Source organism: Phascolarctos cinereus, unplaced genomic scaffold (assembly GCF_003287225.1).
Source record: "Phascolarctos cinereus isolate Bilbo 61053 unplaced genomic scaffold, phaCin_HiC Scaffold_4;HRSCAF=312, whole genome shotgun sequence".
In the NCBI taxonomy this organism is placed as follows: Eukaryota; Metazoa; Chordata; class Mammalia; order Diprotodontia; family Phascolarctidae; genus Phascolarctos; species Phascolarctos cinereus.
In genome coordinates this window covers 142,072,030-142,093,967 of record NW_027555847.1, presented here as the reverse complement: position 1 = coordinate 142,093,967, position 21,938 = coordinate 142,072,030, and the positions used below count along the sequence as shown (strand labels likewise).

Genomic DNA, 21,938 nt, shown 5'->3' with positions numbered 1-21,938 from the left:
TTCAAGAAACTGGAAACTTCCAGGTTTGCCTATAGTTAAGAAGACATTTTATTTGTAATTATTCTGCTATCACTTATAAAAATTATGAAATTATTAGTTGTTATAAGGTTAAAACCTATGAAGCATTTAATTGGACATATTTTTAAAGGGAAGAATAATACTTGCTTACTTTATGAATAAGAAAATGTGAGAGGAAAACCTAGTACAAATCTCCTTATTTGTAATTCTGCCCCGTAGTCTGCCTGAGCAGAGTCAGCTCTGTGGAAATGTTTGCATGGCTTCACTTAGAAAACTGAATCCCCTCCCCCATTGCAAACACTCCTGGATGAGAGGAGGTAAGTGTTCTGGGTGAAAAAAGAGGTTCTTAAAGATTATAAATGCTCCGAGGGGCAGACAACTGGTACAGGAGGAGACAGGTTGAAAACTTACATAATTTAAGAGGAGGTAAACCGGGGGAGTTTGAGGATGATGGATCAAGGGTAGGTATGGATCTGTTGAAAACAAGATCCATGATTGACTATCACAGGAAGAGGGAGATTCAACCTATCTTCTCACTCTTGGATTCATTGACTTCCTGCTCACTGGGATCAGCCCTGATCCCCAACTTTGGAGACCATTAAATTAGATATAGTAGCTAAAACCTTTTCCACAAAGAGTAAACTAATAGCTCTTTAGTCACAGCTACTGTGTGGGACAGCGACCCTAACCCAAATTAAACTCAGAGACTTCTCAAGGTGGAAAGCAAAGGTTACCTTTATTGCAATCTCGAGAGATGGCTGTCTGCTCCTTCCATACAGGTGGAGAGAGAGAGAGAGAGAGAGACCAAATAACAGGGGTCGCCTTATAAAAGCAAATCTCCGACCACCACGAAAACAGGTCTCCACCCACCACTATCCCTTACCCCCTTAACTGGGGGTGGGCTTACATTCTAACTAGGAGGTGGGACTTACATTCCAGGCCCAAAATTCAAAGACAAGGAAAGAGGCAGAAAGCCATGGGCAAACGGCTCAGGTTGGGGGTGGGGCAGGGCTTATTCTTTCTGTTACATGCTTAAAAACAGTCTGAGCAGGGGAGGATTTTGAAAATAATAATCAAAAATTATTGACCTTTTGAGGAGGCTTTACCTCTGACAGTTCATCTCTCACACTACCATATGATATGATACAATGTAAATGCAATCTAATACAATAAATACTAAGTATCTACTATATTTCCGGTTCTGCTGCTAAGTGCTAGACATACAAATAAGAAAAAGACAATCCCCGTCCTTGGGGTTTACAATCTAGCACGGGAACACAACACAGAAATAGAAGCTAAAAAAAGGTGTGTGTGTGTCTGTGGTGGTGGCAACGTGGGAGTGAGGGGAGGGGAGCAGCATGTAGCAAATAGAGATGAGACTTCTACAAAGGCAGGCTCCATCTTCCGGCGTTCCAGAAGAGCCGAAGCAAATAAGGGCACTGATGAAGTGTGAGTACCAAAGCTGAAGCAATATTCATGATGAAGAGTTTCCTTACAATAAACTTATAAAGGATGTAGGCAGGGAGGGGGATATGATGATGTTGAAGGAGTCAAAACCAAGCAGAGAAGCTGGTGGCAAATAAATGAACCAGATGACTAACGAAACCAACTGACAAAAACCAGGCAAAGTCAAATCCTCCTGTTAAAGATAACTGTCTAGATAAGAACTCAATCCATCTATCAAACTCCCAGGATCATCTCTGGACTAGCTGCAAATTAATTTGAGCCAAAAAGAAAGGTAGATGAATCAATGTTCTCCATCCTCATGTCCCAAATGCTTGTCTTTATTATGTATATGTCACACTGAGTTATATTTTGGCTAACAAAAAATCACAGTGCATGTATGTCTGCCTGTCTCTCCCCAATATGTATACTAGTATATTAAATCACTATGTAGGTGTATATATATACAAACATACACACATATCCATATATGCATACTCTTTTAAAATAAAAGCCATTTGCCATATTTGAATTTTTTAAATTAACAAAAAATCAGCAATCTTTAACATCTTGAAACAGGCATCTACAGAGTGCAGTGGATAAAACTCTGTGCATAATTGCACTCATGGAGCTTACATTCTACTGGGCTGGTAAGACACAAACATGGATAACTATAAAACGAATTACAAAATAAATGTTTTCCAGGGGTGACAACAAAGTGTGGGGGTGGGCAGCTGACATGGAAGGTCATTACTGACAAGGCAGACCACAGTTTTCTTTTGGGCTTAAGGATGGGCAGGCAGTGGCCAGGCACAGAGGAGTCCAGGCAGGGCCTGATACTTCCCCTCTCTCAAAGGCCAAGGTTGCTCTGCTCCTCTTCCACTTCTGTCCAAAGGATTCTCGCCTGTTTGGGGTTGGGGTATTTTTCCCCCTCTCGGCTGCCTTAGCCAGGTAGAGCTTTCCAGGAAAGAGGAGGGGGAAGGGAAAAAAAAACCCACGCAGGGGAGAGTCCGGAAGAGGAAACCCTCCCCAACAGGACAGTTCGAGCGCTGGCCAGCGAAAAGAAGAGGCGCCTCTGGTCTTCGGGCACGCCTTCCCCAAAACCCGCAGGGCCATGTTCCACCTCCGAAGGCACTGGGGGACTCTGGTCGCCTCCGCGTCGAGGCGCCCGCCCTGGGTAGAGGTGGGTGCGAAGCCCCTCACTTCTCCTGGTTCCTGGGTGGGGGTGGGGCGGGCCAATGGGGGAATGCCGAGGCCGGCGGGGGTGGGATGGTAAAGAGGCGCAGGAGTCTGAGAGCTGCGGAGCCTCTCTTTGGTTCCCCTCGAGGGTGGAGGCGCGCGCAGGGGAGCGGGGGGCGCGCTGGGAGCGGGGGGCGCGCTGGGAGCAGGAGCTCCGCGCCTTTGCCTCCTGCGCACGGACCTCCGGCTGAGCGAGCACGGAGAGCCGGCTGAGGATGGGGACGTCCTGGACCCCCCCACCACCACCATCAGGCGTCGCCTACTTTTTGGACTAAAAAGTTTGGGAAGGGCAGGGGGTGAAAAAAGTGAAAGCGTGACGTGAAAGATGAAACGCCTGCTCCCCCAAAAAAAAGACGCCTTAGGAAAAAATTTCCCTTTTGCGTTGTGGGTAGAGCGGTGGACCTGGAGTCAGGGAGCTGTGTAACCCGGAGCAAGTCACTTAACCTCTGTCTTCCTCAGTTCCTCAACTGTAAAATGGTTATAATAATAGCAGCTACCTCAAAGGGTTGTAGTGACTGTCAAATAAGGTAATATTCGTGAAACACTTTGAAAATTTTAAAATTTTGCTAGATATTATTTATTGCCATGGCTCATTTTGCATATTACATTATTTAAATTGCTTCCTACAGCTTAGCTGCTCCTTGAGCAAGCAGTGAATACCTAATGTTTCTTTATCTTTTAACTCTGAGATTCAGTTCGATTGAACAAGTTTATTATATACCTACTATGTGCAGAGCACCAAAGTTACAGGTTCTTCCTTTCCTCTCCCTGCCAGCTTCCAGTGTTAGAGCAGGACCCCAGTTTGTCCAGTGCATAAGTCAAGTTTAATTCAGTAATTCCCCAGTTTATGGATATTTTTTTCCACCATGCAAATATAATACTTCTGCATTAGTTTCCAGACTTAGTAGCCAGTAGCCTGGCGCAATGAAAACAGACCTGGACTTGGAATCAAGAGGACACTGTTTTGAACCCTACTTCAGACTCTGCAAAGTGCTTTCCTTATTAACAGCTAAGTAAAGTAAGGTTGGATTATTGTACCCCTCGGTGTTATTTCCACCTTCCTTTTGAAATTACCTCTAGTTTACCCCATATCTATCTTGTATGTTTATAGTTGTTTTCATTGTCGTCTCCCCCTATTAGAACAAGAGCGCCTTGAAAACAAAGGCTGTTTTTGCTTTACTTTGTATTCCTAGAACTTAATATAGTTCCTGGCACATAGTAAGCACTTAATAAATGCTTGTTATCTTGGCTTGAGGAAACTGAGGCGGAGAGGTTAAAAGTGACTTGCCAAAATGAATGACTGAATGAATAAATGAATAGATTTTTTTAAGTGACTTGCCCAGGCCCACAGGTCACATGATTGTGTCATGAGCTGGGAATCAAATCCAAGTTGCTGAAGTATGAGTCCAGTGTTCTTTCCATTACATGATACTACCTCAGAAAATTTTATTGTGGAATTTAACTGATGAGCTGTCATGCCTGGCAGATAATTCTGTATCAAAAACTGGGCTTTAGTAAGTTCAGTGCAGTCAGGCCCACTGAGCTACTATGACCAAAAAAGTTCACCTGAAGGCAACTTTGTCCACATTTATCTAGGCTGATCATTAAATGATAAACATCTAGTCTGTGTATCTTGAGATACTCTAGAGGCTCTTCATGTAGTTTAGTGGGAAAAACACTGAATTTGGAGTAGGCGACCTGGATTTGACTTCCAGTTTAAATCTTTTGTAATCTTGCACATACTATTTCACTCTCCCTTGGCTCCCTTTCCTAATCTGTAAGGTGAAGTATTTGGAGTAGATCTCCCTTTCAGTTGCTTGATCTGTTAATTAATTATGTACGGAATTATTTCTGATAGTTCATCCCTCCCCCACACACCCCAAGAAAAGAAATTCACCCACTGGAGGTATTCCTTAGTCATTTCCTAATCCTTCTCACTGCATACTACTGTCCTAAATGCCATGAATAAATGTTTGCCTGGGTTCAAGCAAGCCCAATTCCACAGACACCATAAAATAATAAACTGTATGGGTAACACATTAAATTTCTATTAGGCCCATTGTCTGAATTTTTAGCAATCATTTTATTTGTAGCATTTGTTTTGTGTAAGTCCTGTATACCTGCTAATTGCATGACCTGCTCTCCTGATTTAACAGATCATAATAAAATATTAGGTTCAGAGACTGGATGGCCACTTATTCAGCATTTTATAGGAGAGATTCATGAGAATGGCAGGGAATTAGAAAAGATGACCTAAAAACCTTTCTGACTTGATATTCTAGAATTATGGTCATGAAGGCTGTGAGGTACCCTAGAGATCATCTTATCTGACCTCTTTATTTTATGGAGGAGGAAACTGCCCTAAGGGCATTAAATGACTTGCCCAGAGCTTTTTACTATACCTTGGCACTTCTTTCCTTCTTCCTTCCAAAGTAAGTTAAAAAGCATAAGGTGATGAGATAGATGCCCTCTTACTGGCTGCCATTCAATAGTCAGTAAATATGTATTAGGAGCCTACTGTGTGCCAGTTACTCTGCTGACCTTGGTAGTTAGGTTGCTATAGTGTTAAATATATAAATTGATTTAGTTAGTATTTATTTTTATTATATTTGCACAGTCCATTCAGGGACAGTTTTTTCACTCTCCAATGATTTTAAGTTTTCTTTTATTTCTAAAATAATCATTTGTTATTGTTTGTAAGTTTTCTCCAATGATTTTAAGTTTTCTTTTATTTCTAAAATAATCATTTGTTATTGTTTGTAAGTTTGGATATGTCTTAGTAAATTAATTCCCAAATGTTTTATGTACTTTATAGTTATTTTTAATTCTTCCTAGGTTTTGTTGTTACTGTGTAGGAATGGTGATAATTTTTATGAATTTATTTTTGTATATTGCTACTTTACTGAAGTTGTGAGGCCTTTCATGTAGTTTCTTTGCTGCTTCTCCTGAATTTTCTAAGTGAACCATCATGCCATCTGCAAATAAGGATAGCTTATTTATACCTTTAACTGCTCTTTTATCTTATTACTATAGTTAGCATTTCTAGTACTATATGTAATAGTTGGGAAGAATTCCAAGATCCATTGTAGGTAAGTTAGCTCTTTTAAATCTCTCTTCCTACTAATATTTTTAAAAAGACTCTTCCATAGTATAGAAAAGGCAGTGACTCACCTGAGCTTTCCCCAAAATTTTGTTGTTGTTGTTGTTGTTTGTGTTTTTTTTAATTAATTTAGTTTGAATTATAAACAATCACTTCCATAAGCTTTTGAATTTTAAATTTTCTCCTCCACCCTATCTACCTCCCTCCCCAAAATGGCATGCAATCTGATATAGGCTATACATATACATTCCTAGTAAACATTTTTTCACATTAGTAATGTTATAAGAATTAGAACCACTAGGAGGACCCAAAAGAAAGAGGAAACAACAGAAGAAAAAAAAATAGCAAATAGTATGCTTTGATCTATATATAAATAAAGTTACTATGGTGACAAGGAAGATCAAAATACACACTCAAGAAGATAACAAAGTCAAAGTTCCTACATGTAAAGCCTCTGAGAACAATATGAATTGGTCTCAGGCCATGGAAGGGCTTAAAAAGGATTTCAAAAATCAAGTAAGATCGAGGTAGAGGAAAAATTGGGAAGAGAAATGAGAGGGATGCAAGAAAATCACGAAAAAAGAGTCAACCTCTTGGTAAAGGAGACACACAAAAAAATACTAAAGAAAATAATACCTTAAAAAACAAACTAAGCCAAATGGTAAAAGAGGTACCAAAAAAAAAAAAAACGAGAAAATGCATTGAAAAACAGAATTGGCCAAATGGAAAAAAAGGCACAAAAATTCACTGAAGAAAAAAACTCCATAAAAAGTAGAGTTAGCTAAATGGTAAAGGAGGTCCAAAAGCTCACTGAAGAAAATAATTCCTTAAAAATTAGAATGGAGCAAATGGAAGCTAATGACTATGAGAAATCAAGAAACAATAAAATAAAACCAAAAGATGAAAAAATAGAAGACAATCTGAAATATCTCATTAGAAAAATAACTGACCTGGAAAATAGATCCAGCAGAGATAATTTTTACTACCTGAAAGCCATGATCAAAAAAAGAGCCCTAGACATCATCTTTCAGGAAATTGTCAAGGAAAATTGTCCTGCTATTCTAGAACCAAAAGGTAAAATAGAAATTTAAAGAATCTACCAATCACCTCCTGAAAGAGATCCCAAAATGAAAATTCCCAGGAATATTATAGACAAATTCCAGAGTTCCCAGGTCAACGAGAAAATGTTGCAAGCAGCCAGAAAGAAACAATTCAAGTGTCATAGAGCCACAGTCAGGATAACACAAGGTTTAGCAGCGTCCACATTAAAGGATCAGAGGTCTAGGAATATGGTATTCTGGAAGGCAAAGGAACTAGGATTACAACCAAGAATCATTTACCCTGCAAAACTGAGTATAATCTCCTAGGGGAAAAAAACTGATGTTCAATGAAATAGCGGACTTTCAGACATTCTTGATGAAAAGACCAGAGCTGAACGTAAGTTTGAGTTTCAAGTACAAGACTCAAGAAAAGCATAAAAAGGTAAACAGGAAAGAGAAATCATAAGGGACTCGATAAGGTTAAACTGCTCACATTCCTACATGGGAAGATGATACTTGTAACTAACTTTCTCATTATTAGGGCAGTTAGGAGTATATGTAGACAGAGGGCACAGGTGTGAGTTGAATATGAAGGGATGATAGCTAGAAAAATAAAATTAAGGGGTGAGAGGAATTCACTAGGAGAAAGGGAAAGAGAACAGTAGAATGGGGGAAATTATCTCACATAAAAAAGGCAAGTAAAAGCTTTTACAGGAAAGGGAAAGATGGGGGGGAAGGAGGGAGTGAACCTTATTTTCATCAGAATTGGCTCAAAGAGGGAATAACATATCCACTCAATTGGGTATGGAAACCTATCTTAACCTACAGGAAAGTAGGAAGGGAAGGAGAAAAGAGAAGGGTGGGGATGATAGAAGGCTAGGCAGATTAGGGGAGGCGGTAGTCAGAATCAAAACACTTTTGAGGAGGGTCAGAGAGAGAATAGAATAAACAGAGGGGAAAATACAGCTAGTAGTCATAAGTGTGGGGAAAAAAATTTGAAGCAAGTTTCTTTGATAAAAGCCTTATTTCTCTAACATAGAGAACTGAGCCAAATTTATAAAAATAAGAGCCATTCCCCAATTGATAAATGATCAAAAGGTATGGACAGTTTTCAGATGAAGTAATCAAAGCTATCTATAACCATATAAAAAATGCTCTAAATCACTATTGATTGGAGAAATGCAAATTAAAACAATTCTAAGGTACCACCTCATACCTATTAGATTGGTTAGTAGGACAGAAAAGGAAAATGACAAATGCTGGAGGGGATGTGGGGAAAATGAGACATTAATGCACTGTTGGTGGAGTTATGACCTGATTCAGCCATTCTGTAGAGCAAATTGGAACTCTGCCCAAAGGACTATAAAATTAGTTTGACCCTTTGACCTAGTGGTGCCACTACTAGGTCTGTATCAAAAAAGAGATAAAAAACTAAAAGGAAAAGGACCTATATGTACAAAAATATTTATAACAGCTCTTTTCTGGTGGCAAAAATTGGAAATTGAGGAGATGCCCATCAGTTGGGCAATGGCTGATCAAATTGTGGTATGTGATTGTGATGGAATGTTATTGTGCTATAAGAAATGATGAGTAGGATGCTCTCAGAAAAACCTGGACTTACAGAAGCTGACATAAAGTGAATGTACTGTGTGCAAAGTAACAGCAATATTGTAACATGATCAGCTGTGAATAACTTAGCTATTCTCAGCAATACAATGATCGAATACAACTCCGAAGGACTTATGATGAAAAATGCTATCCATCCCCAGAGAAAGAACTGATGGTGTCTGAATAGATTGAAGCATATGTACTTTTTTTACTTTCTCGTTTTCTACTTTTTCTATTTTTCTTCAGGTTTTTTTAATCCATTTTCTTCAAAACATGATTAATATGGACATATGTTTTGTGTGACTACACATCCATAACCTATACTGAATTGCATGCCTTCTCAATGGGGTTTGGTGGCGGGGGGGAGGTGAGGGAGTAAGGAAGAGAATTTGGAACTCAAAGTGTTAAAAATGAATGTTAAAAATTGCTTTTACATGTAATTGGGGAAAAATAAAATTCTAAACAAGCCTAAAAAAATGTTTATTGAATTGGGGAAAAAAAGAGACTCTTCCATTATGTTAAGTTCTTGAATAATAAAGGAAATGCCAAATAACCCTGAGATTTTATCTTATACTTACTAAATTAGGAAAGTCAAAAAATACAAAATCCACTCCTTGCATGAATATGGTAAACTAGATACACAACTATATTATTGTTGAATTTAGAATTTATCCAACCTCTTTGGAAAGCAATATGGAATTTTACCACAGAGGTTACAAAATTTTGCATGTCCTTTGAACAAGTGATTGCACTATTAGGACTGCGTATATCCATTTTTTAAAAAAAATATCCTAAGGAAGTTATTAGTAGGGGAAAAGGCCTAGTGTACAAAAATAGCCCTCACAGCATTTAATAAAAGACAGAAACAAAAAAGACACAAAATAAATGTCTTTTGATTGGGGAATAGTTATTAAAATTATGGTATGGAATTATAATGGTATATTATTTTGCTGTAAGAATTAACCAATGCATAAAGAATTCAAAGGACTATGGGAAAACTCATGTGAAATAATATAGTCCAGCACTTCCTAAACCCCATATGGGATAACAAAAGTTTTGGCAACAGTAAAAGGTTTCTGAACAAATTAAAAATCAAATGCGTAATGAATCTGAGGTGTTTCTGGCAGTGCTTCCCCATATTGCATCATGCAACTTCACTGCAGCCTTGGTTCTGAACACAAAGCATGCGCACTTTGGACTGCACATGCCCTCAGGCCATGCAGTGCCTAAGAGTGGAAAAAATTTAAGACACCCTGATATATTCAAGAAAGGGGGAAAAAATTGACCAAAATCAAATTTTCAGAAGGAAGTAACAAGATCTGGCATATGCTTTCTAAATTCAAGTTATTGTCTAACAAAATGTAATTATCTAAAGAAACCATAATTTAAACTAAATGTTTGTAACCGCCAACAGATACTTATAAGCGTGGGTGCAGCAAATTCATTCATAGATGTTCTATTTCCCAATAAAGCTCACATTTGGTCTTTGTCTCTAATTTGACAGACTATAAAGTTGGATTTCTGAGACATTTCAATTTGCTTTACTTTCTTCAGGTATGTGCATCTTTTGCTACAGATCCCAGACAATATGATGGGACGTTCTATGAATTTCGTACTTATATCATACAACCAGCCAAAATGAATGAATTCCTGGAAAACATTAATAAACATATTCACCTTCGTACAGCTCACTCTGAATTAGTTGGATGTTGGAGACAAGAGTTTGGAGGTGTGATGAATAAAGTCTTTCATATTTGGAAATATGGTATGTGTCATGCCATTTAAAATGTTTAATTTAGATTTTCATTCTAAGAAATTATATGATGTATATATATATATATATATATATATCTCTTAGATCTGAATTATTATGCATGGATTTGTTAAATAGAATTGTTAAGCAAAAAAGAAATAAATATGTTCAGTGTAGAATTGATTTATACAATATTGGAGAAAAAGGATTTTGTTAAGCAAAAAAGAAATATATTCAATGTTAAATTGATTTATACATTATTGAAGAAAAAGGATGACTACAAAAATTGCATAAGTTGGTTCCAGAAATATTAAGAGTAAGCAATTGTCCTTTTCAGTTCTATACTGTACATTCATTTATTCTGTATTTAAATTTTTTTCTAGATTTTGGTTTCTTCATCTATAAAATGCTACATAGTGAGATTTTAACCTTTTTGGTGCTATATTGCTATATTTGGTGCTATATTTTTTGGTGCCAATAATTCAAAAATTAGTTAATAAAATCTTTAAATCACTTGCCCAACTTTGACTTAACAACTTGAAGACAGTCTTGTCCAGAGCATTATGAGAGGCAGAACGGCACAGGGTGAAAAGAAAAGCAGACAAGGGGATGTACTGAATGAAGAAAGATGTTTTCTATTCATCAGTATAAGTGAGTGATTCTGAAGATGCATAGGTAGTCTGCAATATGGACAATGTGTGTGTAGATAATAGGTTTGTAGTAGGCCAGGCTAATTCCTCAGATTCAAGATTGGACCAAAATGAGATAGTTCATGGATCATTTAGCAGTTAACAAAAATGGATTTACTTAGCTAGAGCAGGGGAAGGATGTTCAGAGCCCTCCTCTGAAGGATACTCAGAGGACGTACAGCAAGAGTACAACCTTTATTCGAGGTGAATATTGCTCTCCTGTGCCAGTGCTGGTCTCCAGGTTGCTGTTCTCCAGGCAGAAGCTTTCTGAAAGAGCTAGAAATAATGAGTTGGCTATTTTGTACTCTGGAAACTAGGAAGCTGTATCAGTGTCCCAAGCCTTTAGTCCCTTGAGCCAACCAAGTATCAAGGACAGTTTCAATACCTTTTAAGGAAAAGAAAAGCCTAGTCAGGGGTGGGGAACCTGTGGCCTTCTAGGTCTTCAGGCGTGGCCCTTTTATTAAGGGATTTGTTCCTTGAAATTTGGATTCAGTCAAAGGGCCACATTTGAAGACCTAGAGGACTACATGTGGCCATCTATTATTTAGGTGACTTGATGTGGTATAATTGCTAAATTAAAAAGGAACCTCACTCACTCCCTGAACTGGACTTCTTGGTCGCTGGTGAAGTTCTGTGCCACGGACTTGATTTAGTCACTTTTTGTAATGGAACCACTCTTTTTCATTTCTATTCATTGCAGAGCCAGAAGGGCTGCAGTCTACTCTGTTATAGCATGGAAGTCATAGGAGGATGCCTTCGTGCCCCGACTGAAACAGTCTGGAACATAGCATAAAAAGTGATACACACAACAAAGACCACACCTCCCCCTCCCCTGGTGCTGCCCGTTCTACTTTTTTCTATTTGAGCATAACATAATCACTACGCTTAGAGTCAGGAGAGACCAAGGTTTCAATCCAACTTAATCACTCTTAATAGCCTTGTGACCATGGGTAAATCACTTAACTGCTCTAACCTCAGTTTCCTCATATTTAAAATAGGGATAATAGTAACTAACTGTCCTCATGTGGTTATTGTGACTTGAAGCTGAAAGTTATCTAATCTGACCCTGTAACTTTAGATGAGCAAACTTTGAGGCCTGGAGAGGTTAAAGGATTTGCCTAAGGTCACCCATGTAGTGACCATAGGTGGTGGGATTTAAACCTAGATGCTCTTACTGTGGTGTGAGTTTTCCTCATCACCACACTGAATAAGATAATGTATCTAAAGTTCTGTATAAACACCAGCTACTACTATTTTACCTTCTTATTCTAGTGTGTATTACTGTCCAGTAGTGTTTAATTTTATACATTCTGTAGTAAAGTTCAGCCTTGATACCTCATCATAGCACAGAGGTAACCCTGGAGTCTCAGAAGTTGTCATTGGAGAATCAGTCTCAGGAAAGTCCTGCTGCCCTAGATGGCTTTAAAAATTGGTCTGGTCATGGATTATCAGCCAAAGACCAGCCTTTCTGAGTTTGGAAGGTCTTGTCACTACAGAGGCTGCCTTGAAGGAATTTTTTAGACGTAGCAACTTATAAAACTATCTGCTTAGGTATGGATTGTTGGATAAAGCACTTATCTTGTTGAAATCATACATCTCTTGAAATGCTAAAATAAGAAGTAAATAGCACACATCCATTTTTTTTACATTTTTCTGTTACAGAACTTCCTTGATGCACAGATGCTTATTACATCAATTCAGAATAATGTTCCACAAAGTAGAACGCTCATAGCTATAGACACAAAATAAAACACCATTAACCTATGCCCCTAATTCAGTCTTTCTCTATTTTAACCTTGCACCTTAGGGACCTAGATTTTGTGCAAACAGTTCTGACACAATTGCATGCCATTTATAGCTTTAGTTTATTGGTCTGCCAGAGACTCAGATGTTAAGTAAGTGTTATAATAAAGGTCTACTTGATCTGCCAGTGGAACCACCAACACCATCTTGTCCACCTTCTCCTCTCAGACCTTGATGAAGACAGCCCAGGACCCTGAACCCAAAAGCCTTGGAAATAGCAATGCTTTCAGCCCAGTGCCCCCAGGTCTCTATCCAGGAAACAATCCTGGTGGAGATGCAGCTTGGCAACTGCTTCTGCAGGTGTGGCAGCTACAGGTTCTGAAGATCCAGAAAAGAAAGTTCTTGTCACCAAAGTCCTTGACATTGTTAAAAGGTTTGACATCAGAAACTGATAGGATTTTATCAGCATAAATGACATTAAAGAAGAGGCATCGCCATCTGTTTTACCAGTGATGCCCCCTAAGGATCATGGGCCCTTTCCAACTGACTTGGAGCTGAAACCTTCCACAGGTGTTATCTTCCGCACTAGAATGTGAGCTCCTTGAAAGCAGAGATTATCTTTTTGTATCTGTACCACTTAGCACATAATAAGAGTTTGGTTTATTCATGTATTCATTCATTCATCTGAATTCAGCTCTTACCACAAATCCAGTACCCTGTCTACTCTTTCACTCTTCTTTTTCATATCACTTTTCTTTGAGCATTTTTCCATGTCAGATTCTTATGGTTCATTAGATTTATTTAATTTACACAGTGAACAAAATAAATAATTTGAAGGGGAAAAAAGGACAGGAAGTATACTAGAATCCCATTAATTCACTAATTGTACCAAAAAAAAGAGAGAAGCAAAGAAGGCATATACTTCAGAAGTAAAGTTCATTATAATTTTATTTGTATTATTTTTTATTCAAAATGCAGTTGATCTTTAGTTTAACACTTAATGAAACTGAGAACTTTGTATTTTCATTATTCTTAACATTTCTTTCCTTTTCCTACAGATAATTTTGCTCATCGAGCTAAAGTTTGGGAAGCCTTAGCCAAGGATAAAGAATGGCAAGAAAAATTTATTTCCAAAAGCCTACCACTTATAGTCCAACAGAAGAACGAAATAACTTATCTAGTACCATGGTGCAAAATAGTAAAGCCTCCTAAAGAAGGTGAATCCTTCTCAGTCAGTAGAATTGTTCCTGAAGTAGACTCCTTGATAAAATTTTTAAGCCAGCAAGGCTTTTCTAAAAGTGTCATGTTAAAAAAACTGAGAGCAGTTACTTAACCTTCTATAGGAATGGGTGATAATTATTGAAAAGCTGTCCATTGGCCCTTTTTTGCTTATTCTTGGAGAAAAAAGTTAAATATTACAGTATTTTCCAAAGGGCACTAAGCCTTAGTCATAATTTACATTCACATTTCCAGAGTTAAAAGGTCACAGGTAAAGGTTGATGGGTCAGGTTTTGCCAAGAAAGAAAGAAATAATATCTTTAGAAAGGTTTTTTTAAGGGTCTGAAAGTTAAAATATAAAAGTAAACATGGAGACCAATGCTCTAACATTAATTCCTGAATATAGGCATGTTAGTGTACAGATTTTAATACAACTAATCTTAGTAATTTGTGTTCATTAAGATTAAATGTTTAAAGCAGGTCATTACTGGAACAGTCAGGTTCTTTTATTCTGGTCTAACTTTTTTTCTTCCTCTTTCTTATTTCTCAGTTCATATGAAAACTGTCTCTAAAGATCTGTGAACGTGTCCAGTAAATTGCCTCCTTGCTGATTTCTCTTCTTGCTGACTTAAAGAAATAATTACCTCAGACCCTTTTATAACAAGGTTAGATTAGAAAGGCATAACTTTTTAGTATATCATTTTTAATGTAAACTTAAATAATTTGCCAAAACCAGAACCTATTGAAAATTAAAGTCTTTACTTCACTCCAAATTCTTTTCTAAAATGTTTTTATGTAATCCGTCGAGTTTTAAAGCTGTTAGGGACCTTAGAAATTATCTAATCCTGGGGTGGGGAACCTGGAGCCTAGAGGCCACATGTGACCTTCTAGGTCCTTGGGTGAGACCTTCTGACTGAGCCCAAGTTTTACAGAACAAACTCTTTTATTAAGGGGATTTGTTCTGTGAAGTTTGGATTCAGTCAGCGGGCCGCATTGAGGACCTAGAGGGCCACGTGTAGCTTGGAGGGCACAGATTCCTTTCCACTGATCTAATCCAATTCCTTCATTTTGTAAATGTGGAAAATGAAATCCAGAGGTCTCAAATAACTTCTCTGAGGCCAGGAGGTGGCCAGACCTGGACCAGGACCCGGGTGTGATAAATTATAGATTGATTTTTTATTTTTATATTACTAAGAGGTTTTTTGTTTCTTAGTCCTTTTTGAATCCTTAGCCAGGTCTCTTCTTAGTGTTGAGCACCAGTGGACACATATGCCTTGCCTCTATTGTCATATCAGATCATAGTTTTCCATCTATTAAACTAATGTTTCTTCAACATTACCTTCACTGGCTCCTTCTTCCCTCTAACTCTATTCCCAGGGTTATTTCTTGGGTTCCCTTTTCTTCTCTCTCTACAATTGCCTGGAGAAAATAGTTTTATTTCTTTTGTAGAGAGGCAAGATTACTTTTAAGCATGTATATGGGTAGAAAGGAACAATAAATTAAGCTCTACTGGTTTGGAATTAGAAAAATACAGAAGAATCACTTAATCTATTGCCTAAAAATGGTAATCTAGTAAAGTAAAATACATAGAAAGAAAACATACGTATATTTCCACTGAAAATTTAGGGAAAGAAAAAAAAATATAGGAGGCTAAACAAAAATGTCTTAAGGGTTGTTTCTAATGGATATATTGAAGCAACTCAGAATTCCCATTCTCCTTGTAAATTCCCACAACAGACTATTGGGAATGGTAGGGTTTAGACATTTTCAGAATTAACTAACTCTTTCTTGTATATAACACATGCAAATGATTTTTAACTCTCAAATACAAGTAGACCTCCAACTCCATGTATATATATTGTTACTCAAGCAATATAAGAAGGATCTGTGATTTTTTTTTCTTCAGAATGAACAACTTGTGATATAGAAAGGCCCTTTAAGAAAGCAGATCCTATGATGTAGGAGAGAAGTACTAGGAAGATGCCTAGGGCATTTAGAGATCAAGGGACTTACTCAGGTTCACCTAGCCAATAAATGTCAGAAGCTAAGTGTGAACTCGAATCTCTCTGACTTCAAGCTCAGAGCTCTTATCTACCACACACACTGTACAGATAGCTTTTTTGTTGTTTAGTCACAGTCATGTACAATTCTTTGTGATCCCATTAGGAGTTTTCTTGGCAAAGATACTGGAGTGGTTTGCTGTTTCCTTCTCCACCTCATTTTACAGATGAGAAAACTGAGGTAAACAAGGTTAAGTGACTTGCCCAGAGTCACACAACTAGTAAATGTCTGAGACTGGATTTGAATTCAGGTCCTCCTGACTCCATGACCAGCACTGTATCCACTATGCCCCTTACCTGCCCAATAGATAGCTATACTTGAGCCAAAATGAACATGATTGGAATTTGCTTATATTCATTTTACGACTGATTTTCTAATTTTTTTCCCTTCTCTAGGAGTATATGAACTTGCTACCTTTCAGATGAAGCCTGGTGGGCCAGCTCTGTGGGGTGAACACTTTCAAAAAGCAGTGAATACTCATATCCAAGTAGGCTATTCAAAACTGATTGGAGTTTTCCACACTGAATATGGAACACTTAATAGAGGTACAGTTTGAATCTGTTTCTGATAATAAAAAATACTCTCTTTTCAGGAATGCTGTCCAAAATAACTGTCACTGAGTTACCTGGGTATTTTTTTTCCCTTTTCTCCTTAGGACAGCTTTCATTTTGTGAAACAGGTGGGTGGCAGAATGGATATAGAGCTATCCTTGAGAGTCACGAACAGCTGACTCCAAATCACTGGCTAGCTGTGTGACCTTGGGCAAGTCACTTGACCTCTCTAGCCTCAGTTTCTTCCTGTAAAACAGGGATGATAATAGCATCCATATCACAGGATTGTTGAGAGGTGAAATGAGATAGAATCTGAAAAAAGCTCTTTTTGAATCTTAAAGGGCAATAGGACTGATTTGTTATTGTTATTCTATACCACCTTTATGCAAAAATTACTTTTTGTTTATTAATTTATTTGAATTGACAAAACCAAATCATCCCAAAAACATTTAAAAACAGGAGAAGTACAGCAAAAAGATGAAAAATGCAAATGATGTGTAGACACTTTGTAATAAATTACTTTGTATATCTATCAGTTACAGGGGAGCTACCTCATGTGGACTCTAAAAGTGGCATGGTGCACAAGGAAGTAGCAGCAGCACCAAGGAAAGTAAAAGTGAGACAAGCAGCTAGATTAGACCAAGGAAAGAGGAATTCTGTGCCAGAGGAGACTCAGTTCTGAGGGCATTGAGGGTCTGATTCTCAAGATATCTAAAAGAGAAGGGAGGATGGCAAATCCTTGGTTTAAAAAAATCAGTGATCTCATCTTTTTTTAAAGGTAACTGAAAGAATATCACCTCATATGCTGCTTTCCCACCACTATAAAATCTTTAGGATATACATACATATGTAGAGAGAGATACATATACACACATATTTTTTATATATTTAAATATTCACACATATACCAAGGACAGACTTGAGAAGGGAATGGGAATTTTGCACAAACAGTATTTTGCAGCAGGTCACATCTTTATGGTCACATCATTGACTAAAAGGTTTGGAAGGTAAAAGTTCCTACTGTGCTCACTGCTTGTTGACTGCAGAAAAGCATTTGATTCAGTAGAATAAGGTATTCTTTATACATAGGGCGGAATTATAAAGGATTCTTTGAAAGATGTTGCAGAAGAGATCATCTTGTTATTCAGGGAAGGGTCTAAATAGAAGAGAAATTATTTCTCATCGATGAGGAGGTACTTCAAATACTCCTGTTTTTATTGCCTCCGGCCCCAGAACATTACAAAACCTCCTAAATTAGATCAAAAAAGTCCAGCCTTTCAACCAACACAGGAAAAAAAAACAAGGGGATAAAGGGTAATTATTGTCCAAATTATGCTATACAGGTGGATGTACAACCCATAGAGCTAATCCATCCATAGACATGTCCTAGACAGATGTGCAAGTGGGCAAGGAACTGGCCCAGAATTAAATACAATAGAGAACAGGCTGTCCTGTGCTATTTTGGGGAGATGTACAGTGCTTTTAATGACCCCCCCAACCTTCTCCCTGAAGCAGAGGTTCTTCTGTTAAATAACGGTGTTCTTATGATGCTGTTTGACTGTGAGAACTGGAATACCACAGTCTGAAGAGCTAAAAGTCTAAATCATTCAAAAGGCAATGGAGAGGCACAGGGTAGGTATGAAGAGGTTGTTACACATGAACTGTAAAGACTTTTTAAAAGAAGCAGAATAAAGCATAGCTTTATTTTCAAGAGGTCGAGGCCCCCCAAGCTCATTGAATGGATTCCCCATAGAGGATATGGAACAGGACCGTAAAATGAGAGGGCACTGATGGTTATGAGCTACGTCATTGGAGACAGTATTTACGTAAATGAGTTCACGGAGTCACTGAAGAGTTTTCTAATGTTTTGTGGATTCAGATTTATTTTACCTGATGAATGGAATATCAGGTTATTTGTTGCATGTTTCACTGATTGAAAATGTTGGACTTTACCTTTTGAATGCCAAGAAAAATGAATCACCTCTGTCTGATTTAGAGAGTGACTACTAAAGCAACCAGGAGACTTCAGTATGAATCCTAACTAGCAATGTAGTTTAACCTCTCTGGGTCCCCATTTCCTCATTTTTAAGATAACAGTGTAAAATAAAGGTTATAAATAGCAGAAAACCCAATAAATGTTTGAGTTCACTTGAAAGGAATCATAGTATCTTTGCAGTTGGAAGGGATTGTAGGAGGAAGGAAAAAAGGAAACAAAAATGTATTAAGTACAAACTATGTGCCAGACACTTTATGTGCACTTTACAAATATTATCTCACTCAGTCTTCACAACAGCTCTGGGGGGTAGGTCTCATTATTGTCCTCATTTAACAGTTAAAGAAACCGAGGCAGACAGAAGTTGAGTAACTTGCCCAGGATTATACAGTTAATAGCTAGTAAGGGTCTGAGGGTAAATTTGAATTCAGGTCTTCTTGACTCTGAGCCTAGTGCTCTCTCCATTGAGCCACCCAGCTGCCTCCTGGAGTTATATGGTATTAACTTCCCAAAAAAAAAAAAAAGATGCACCCTGATGAATGGACACCAGAAATTTTCTGAACACTTAGAGGCTCTCACTGCTCCACTAAGTGTTCCATTTTATTGCCTATTGCAGTCCTTTGTGTTGATCCAAAATTTGTCCTCTTGTAACTTCCACCCAGTAGTGTTCTGGAAGCCACAAGGAATGATTGAATGAAAAAATGCATTTATTAAGCTCTTAATAAGTAGAACACACTGTGCTAAAGTGCTGGAAGTACAAATACAAAATCACAAGGGTTCGTGCTCTCAGGAGTTTAGTCCATGTTCTAATAAGGGGACAACATATATAGGATATTTCAAATGCATCGTATCAAGCCCTACTTTAAATAGTTAAAAGATCCTATAATGTTTTAAAGAAGCCTTCTCTTTTCCAGGCTAAGCACTCCCGGTCCTTCCACTCTTGGTCATGCTGGCTGCCCTCTTCTAGACATCCTACAGATTGTCTCTTAGAATGCGTGTCATGGGGGGGCAGCTAGGTGGCGCAGTGGATAGAGCTCCAGCCCTGGATTCAAGAGGACCTGAGTTCAAATTTGGCCTCAGACACATAACAATAGCTGTGTGACCCTGGGCAGGTCACTTAACCCCCATTACCCAACAAAAATAAAACAAAAAAAAGAACGTGTGGCATGCAGAACTGAAAATAGTGTTGTAGCTGACTTCTTAACATTATATATTAGGGCTCCTTAGCTCATTTGTTTGGCTGCTGTAGATTAGATGAGTTTTTAGGGCAGCTGCATCACAGTGCTGACTCAGTAATGTTGAAGTAGCTAAAACCTCTACATCTTTTACAGTTGATTGCTGATAAACCTGGTCTTCCCTCTCCTGCACTTAATGTCATTACCTTTTTTTAGCCTAAATAAAGGACTTCACATTTTTCCTAAATAAATTTAATCATGGTTTTGGGAGTCATGTTCCATACTCTCTGGGTCATTTTTATCTCAAAGATGCTTTCTGATACTCTATTTATTCTGAAGTCTTTGAATTCCACCTCTGTCTCTATGGTATTCTCTTATTGGAAAAGTGTATTAAAGAATAAAACTCAGTGCTGTTGATTCACTTGGATGTGTATTGTACTTGTAATGAGATGTTCGGGTTTGGTTTCCACAGTTCATGTTCTTTGGTGGACTGAGACAGCAGACAGTCGAGCAGCTGGAAGACATAGATCCCATGAAGACGCCCGGGTTGTGGCAGCTGGTGAGCTGGGGGACTGGGTCCTTGTTCAGCATGAATTACTTTGGGTTCAAAACATGTTAAGCCAGAAGGTTTGTGTAGCTTTGAATTAATGTTAGAGGCAGCATTGCATAGTGAAAAGACTTCTGAATTTGGGAGGCCAAAGACCGGAATTCAAGCCCATAAATCTGCCACTCACTGGTTGCAAGCCTCAGTTTCCTCATTCATAAATTGGAAATAATACCTACCTTATTAGGGTAGTGAGAATTGAGGTTAAGGGCCATAAAAATGCTTTGTAGATATAAATGCTGTATTAATTTATTATTACTAACATATTATATTTTCCCCCCAGTTCGAGAGAGTTGCAACCACCTGAAATTTCATGAAAACATGCTTCTCATTCCAACACCATTTTCACCACTAAAGTAATTTTCTGCAGAAATATGAAGATATTTAGTGTCTGCATTATACCAACAATTTCTAATAAAGTTCCTTAAATTCACCTAACTTCTGTTTTTATTTGACTAAATTAGTGAGCTGATTAGCTCTGACAGCCCAGTTCACTGCCTCCATGCAAGGCGTCGGGCTAGACACTTGGGGTGTATGGACAAAATCAGAATAGCTACTGGCTTCCAAGCGTTTTACTGTCCTCGTCTTGGTACTGAATGGGACGTTCTTCAAGTCATCCACTGTTTCACTAAATCTTGATGATCACTTTCTTCAGTGACATTTCAGTGTCTGGTAGATTTATTGAAAACATTTCTGGTCATTAATTTGTTGTATTTTAACATTATTGCATTAATTTTTTTTCTTTTTCTCTTATCGAATGTGTTGTCTTTGTTTGCTTTCCTAGTATACCTTATGATCCAGTGATCTAATCTTATTTGAGTTATGAACTAGCTGTTTATTAGGTGAAAATGTACTTTTCCATGACCAAGATTACAAAAGAAAAATTATTTTTTCTGCTGTTTCAAACCTATTTCTCTTCAGTACCATTTTTACCTGATAAAGTTTATTTTATAAATGGACGTATATAAACATCAGGGGGGAAAAATGTAAGTTTTCTCTTTGTAGGAAAAATGCCAAAGTTGTTTCTGTATATAAAAAGCTATTTATAACTTGTCAAAAATACCCTCCATCAAAGTATTCACTCTGATACCTCTACATCAGTGGTGTCAAATTCAAATAAAAACAGGGGCCACTAATGCATACATAAGGATCCCTGTGGGATGCAAATTAACTTAGAAAACCTCATATTATTATCTGTTTTACTGTATTTCATTTGTCAAATATTTCCCAATTATATTTTAATCCTATTCGGGCCCCACTTGCAAATATTGTGGGCCAATGGGGCACACGTGTGATACCTCTTTTCTATATGGACATTCTCAAAGGTTATATCAGTAAAGCCTGAGGTCTGGCAATCCTACCAAACTAGAAAGATTTCAAGCATAGACCTGGCAGCAGACTTAGTTATCTGAGGACCAGTCTCACTCATTTCAGGGAGGTTCATCACCAAAAGATTTTTTTCCCCCTACCATATCAATTTAAAAAAAAAAAAGGAGAGTACACATATTATTTATCAATAGAGAAAGTACCTACTCCTATGAAAACATTTCTGTAAAAATATGCTGATAACATAACTTTTGTTTTTCTTTATTTCATTGTGAATGGCTGTTTAGCCAAGATACTTGGATTTCCAATGTCTTCAAAATTAAGGAAATCTTGTCTGTTACCAGATACTTGACCTAATAAAAAGAGCTAGACATTCT

At 37.8% G+C, this 21,938-nt stretch overlaps 1 protein-coding gene across 5 annotated transcripts; it reads left to right on the top strand.

Annotated features, from left to right (window-relative positions):
• The first annotated feature begins 2,418 nt into the window (after window positions 1-2,418).
• NIPSNAP3A (nipsnap homolog 3A) lies at window positions 2,419-20,668 on the top strand. 5 transcript variants are annotated; one of them, XR_002326301.2, is made up of 6 exons: window positions 2,419-2,644; window positions 10,003-10,213; window positions 13,692-13,850; window positions 16,308-16,457; window positions 17,000-17,241; window positions 20,104-20,137. XR_002326301.2 is itself a non-coding variant. In XM_020995553.2 (6 exons), exons 1-6 carry the CDS (start codon window positions 2,576-2,578, stop codon window positions 20,593-20,595), a joined length of 753 nt encoding a protein of 250 aa, XP_020851212.1. In that variant the 5' UTR covers window positions 2,462-2,575; the 3' UTR covers window positions 20,596-20,668. The 5 variants fall into 5 exon arrangements, 4 of the variants coding, with proteins under 4 accessions (XP_020851214.1, XP_020851212.1, XP_078008781.1 ...); XM_020995553.2 differs by lacking the exon at window positions 17,000-17,241 and adding an exon at window positions 20,519-20,668 and having other exon boundaries at window positions 2,462-2,644; window positions 20,104-20,190; XM_078152654.1 differs by lacking the exons at window positions 2,419-2,644; window positions 10,003-10,213; window positions 17,000-17,241 and adding exons at window positions 11,631-11,725; window positions 12,862-13,066; window positions 20,519-20,668 and having other exon boundaries at window positions 20,104-20,190.
• Window positions 20,669-21,938: the final 1,270 nt, after the last annotated feature.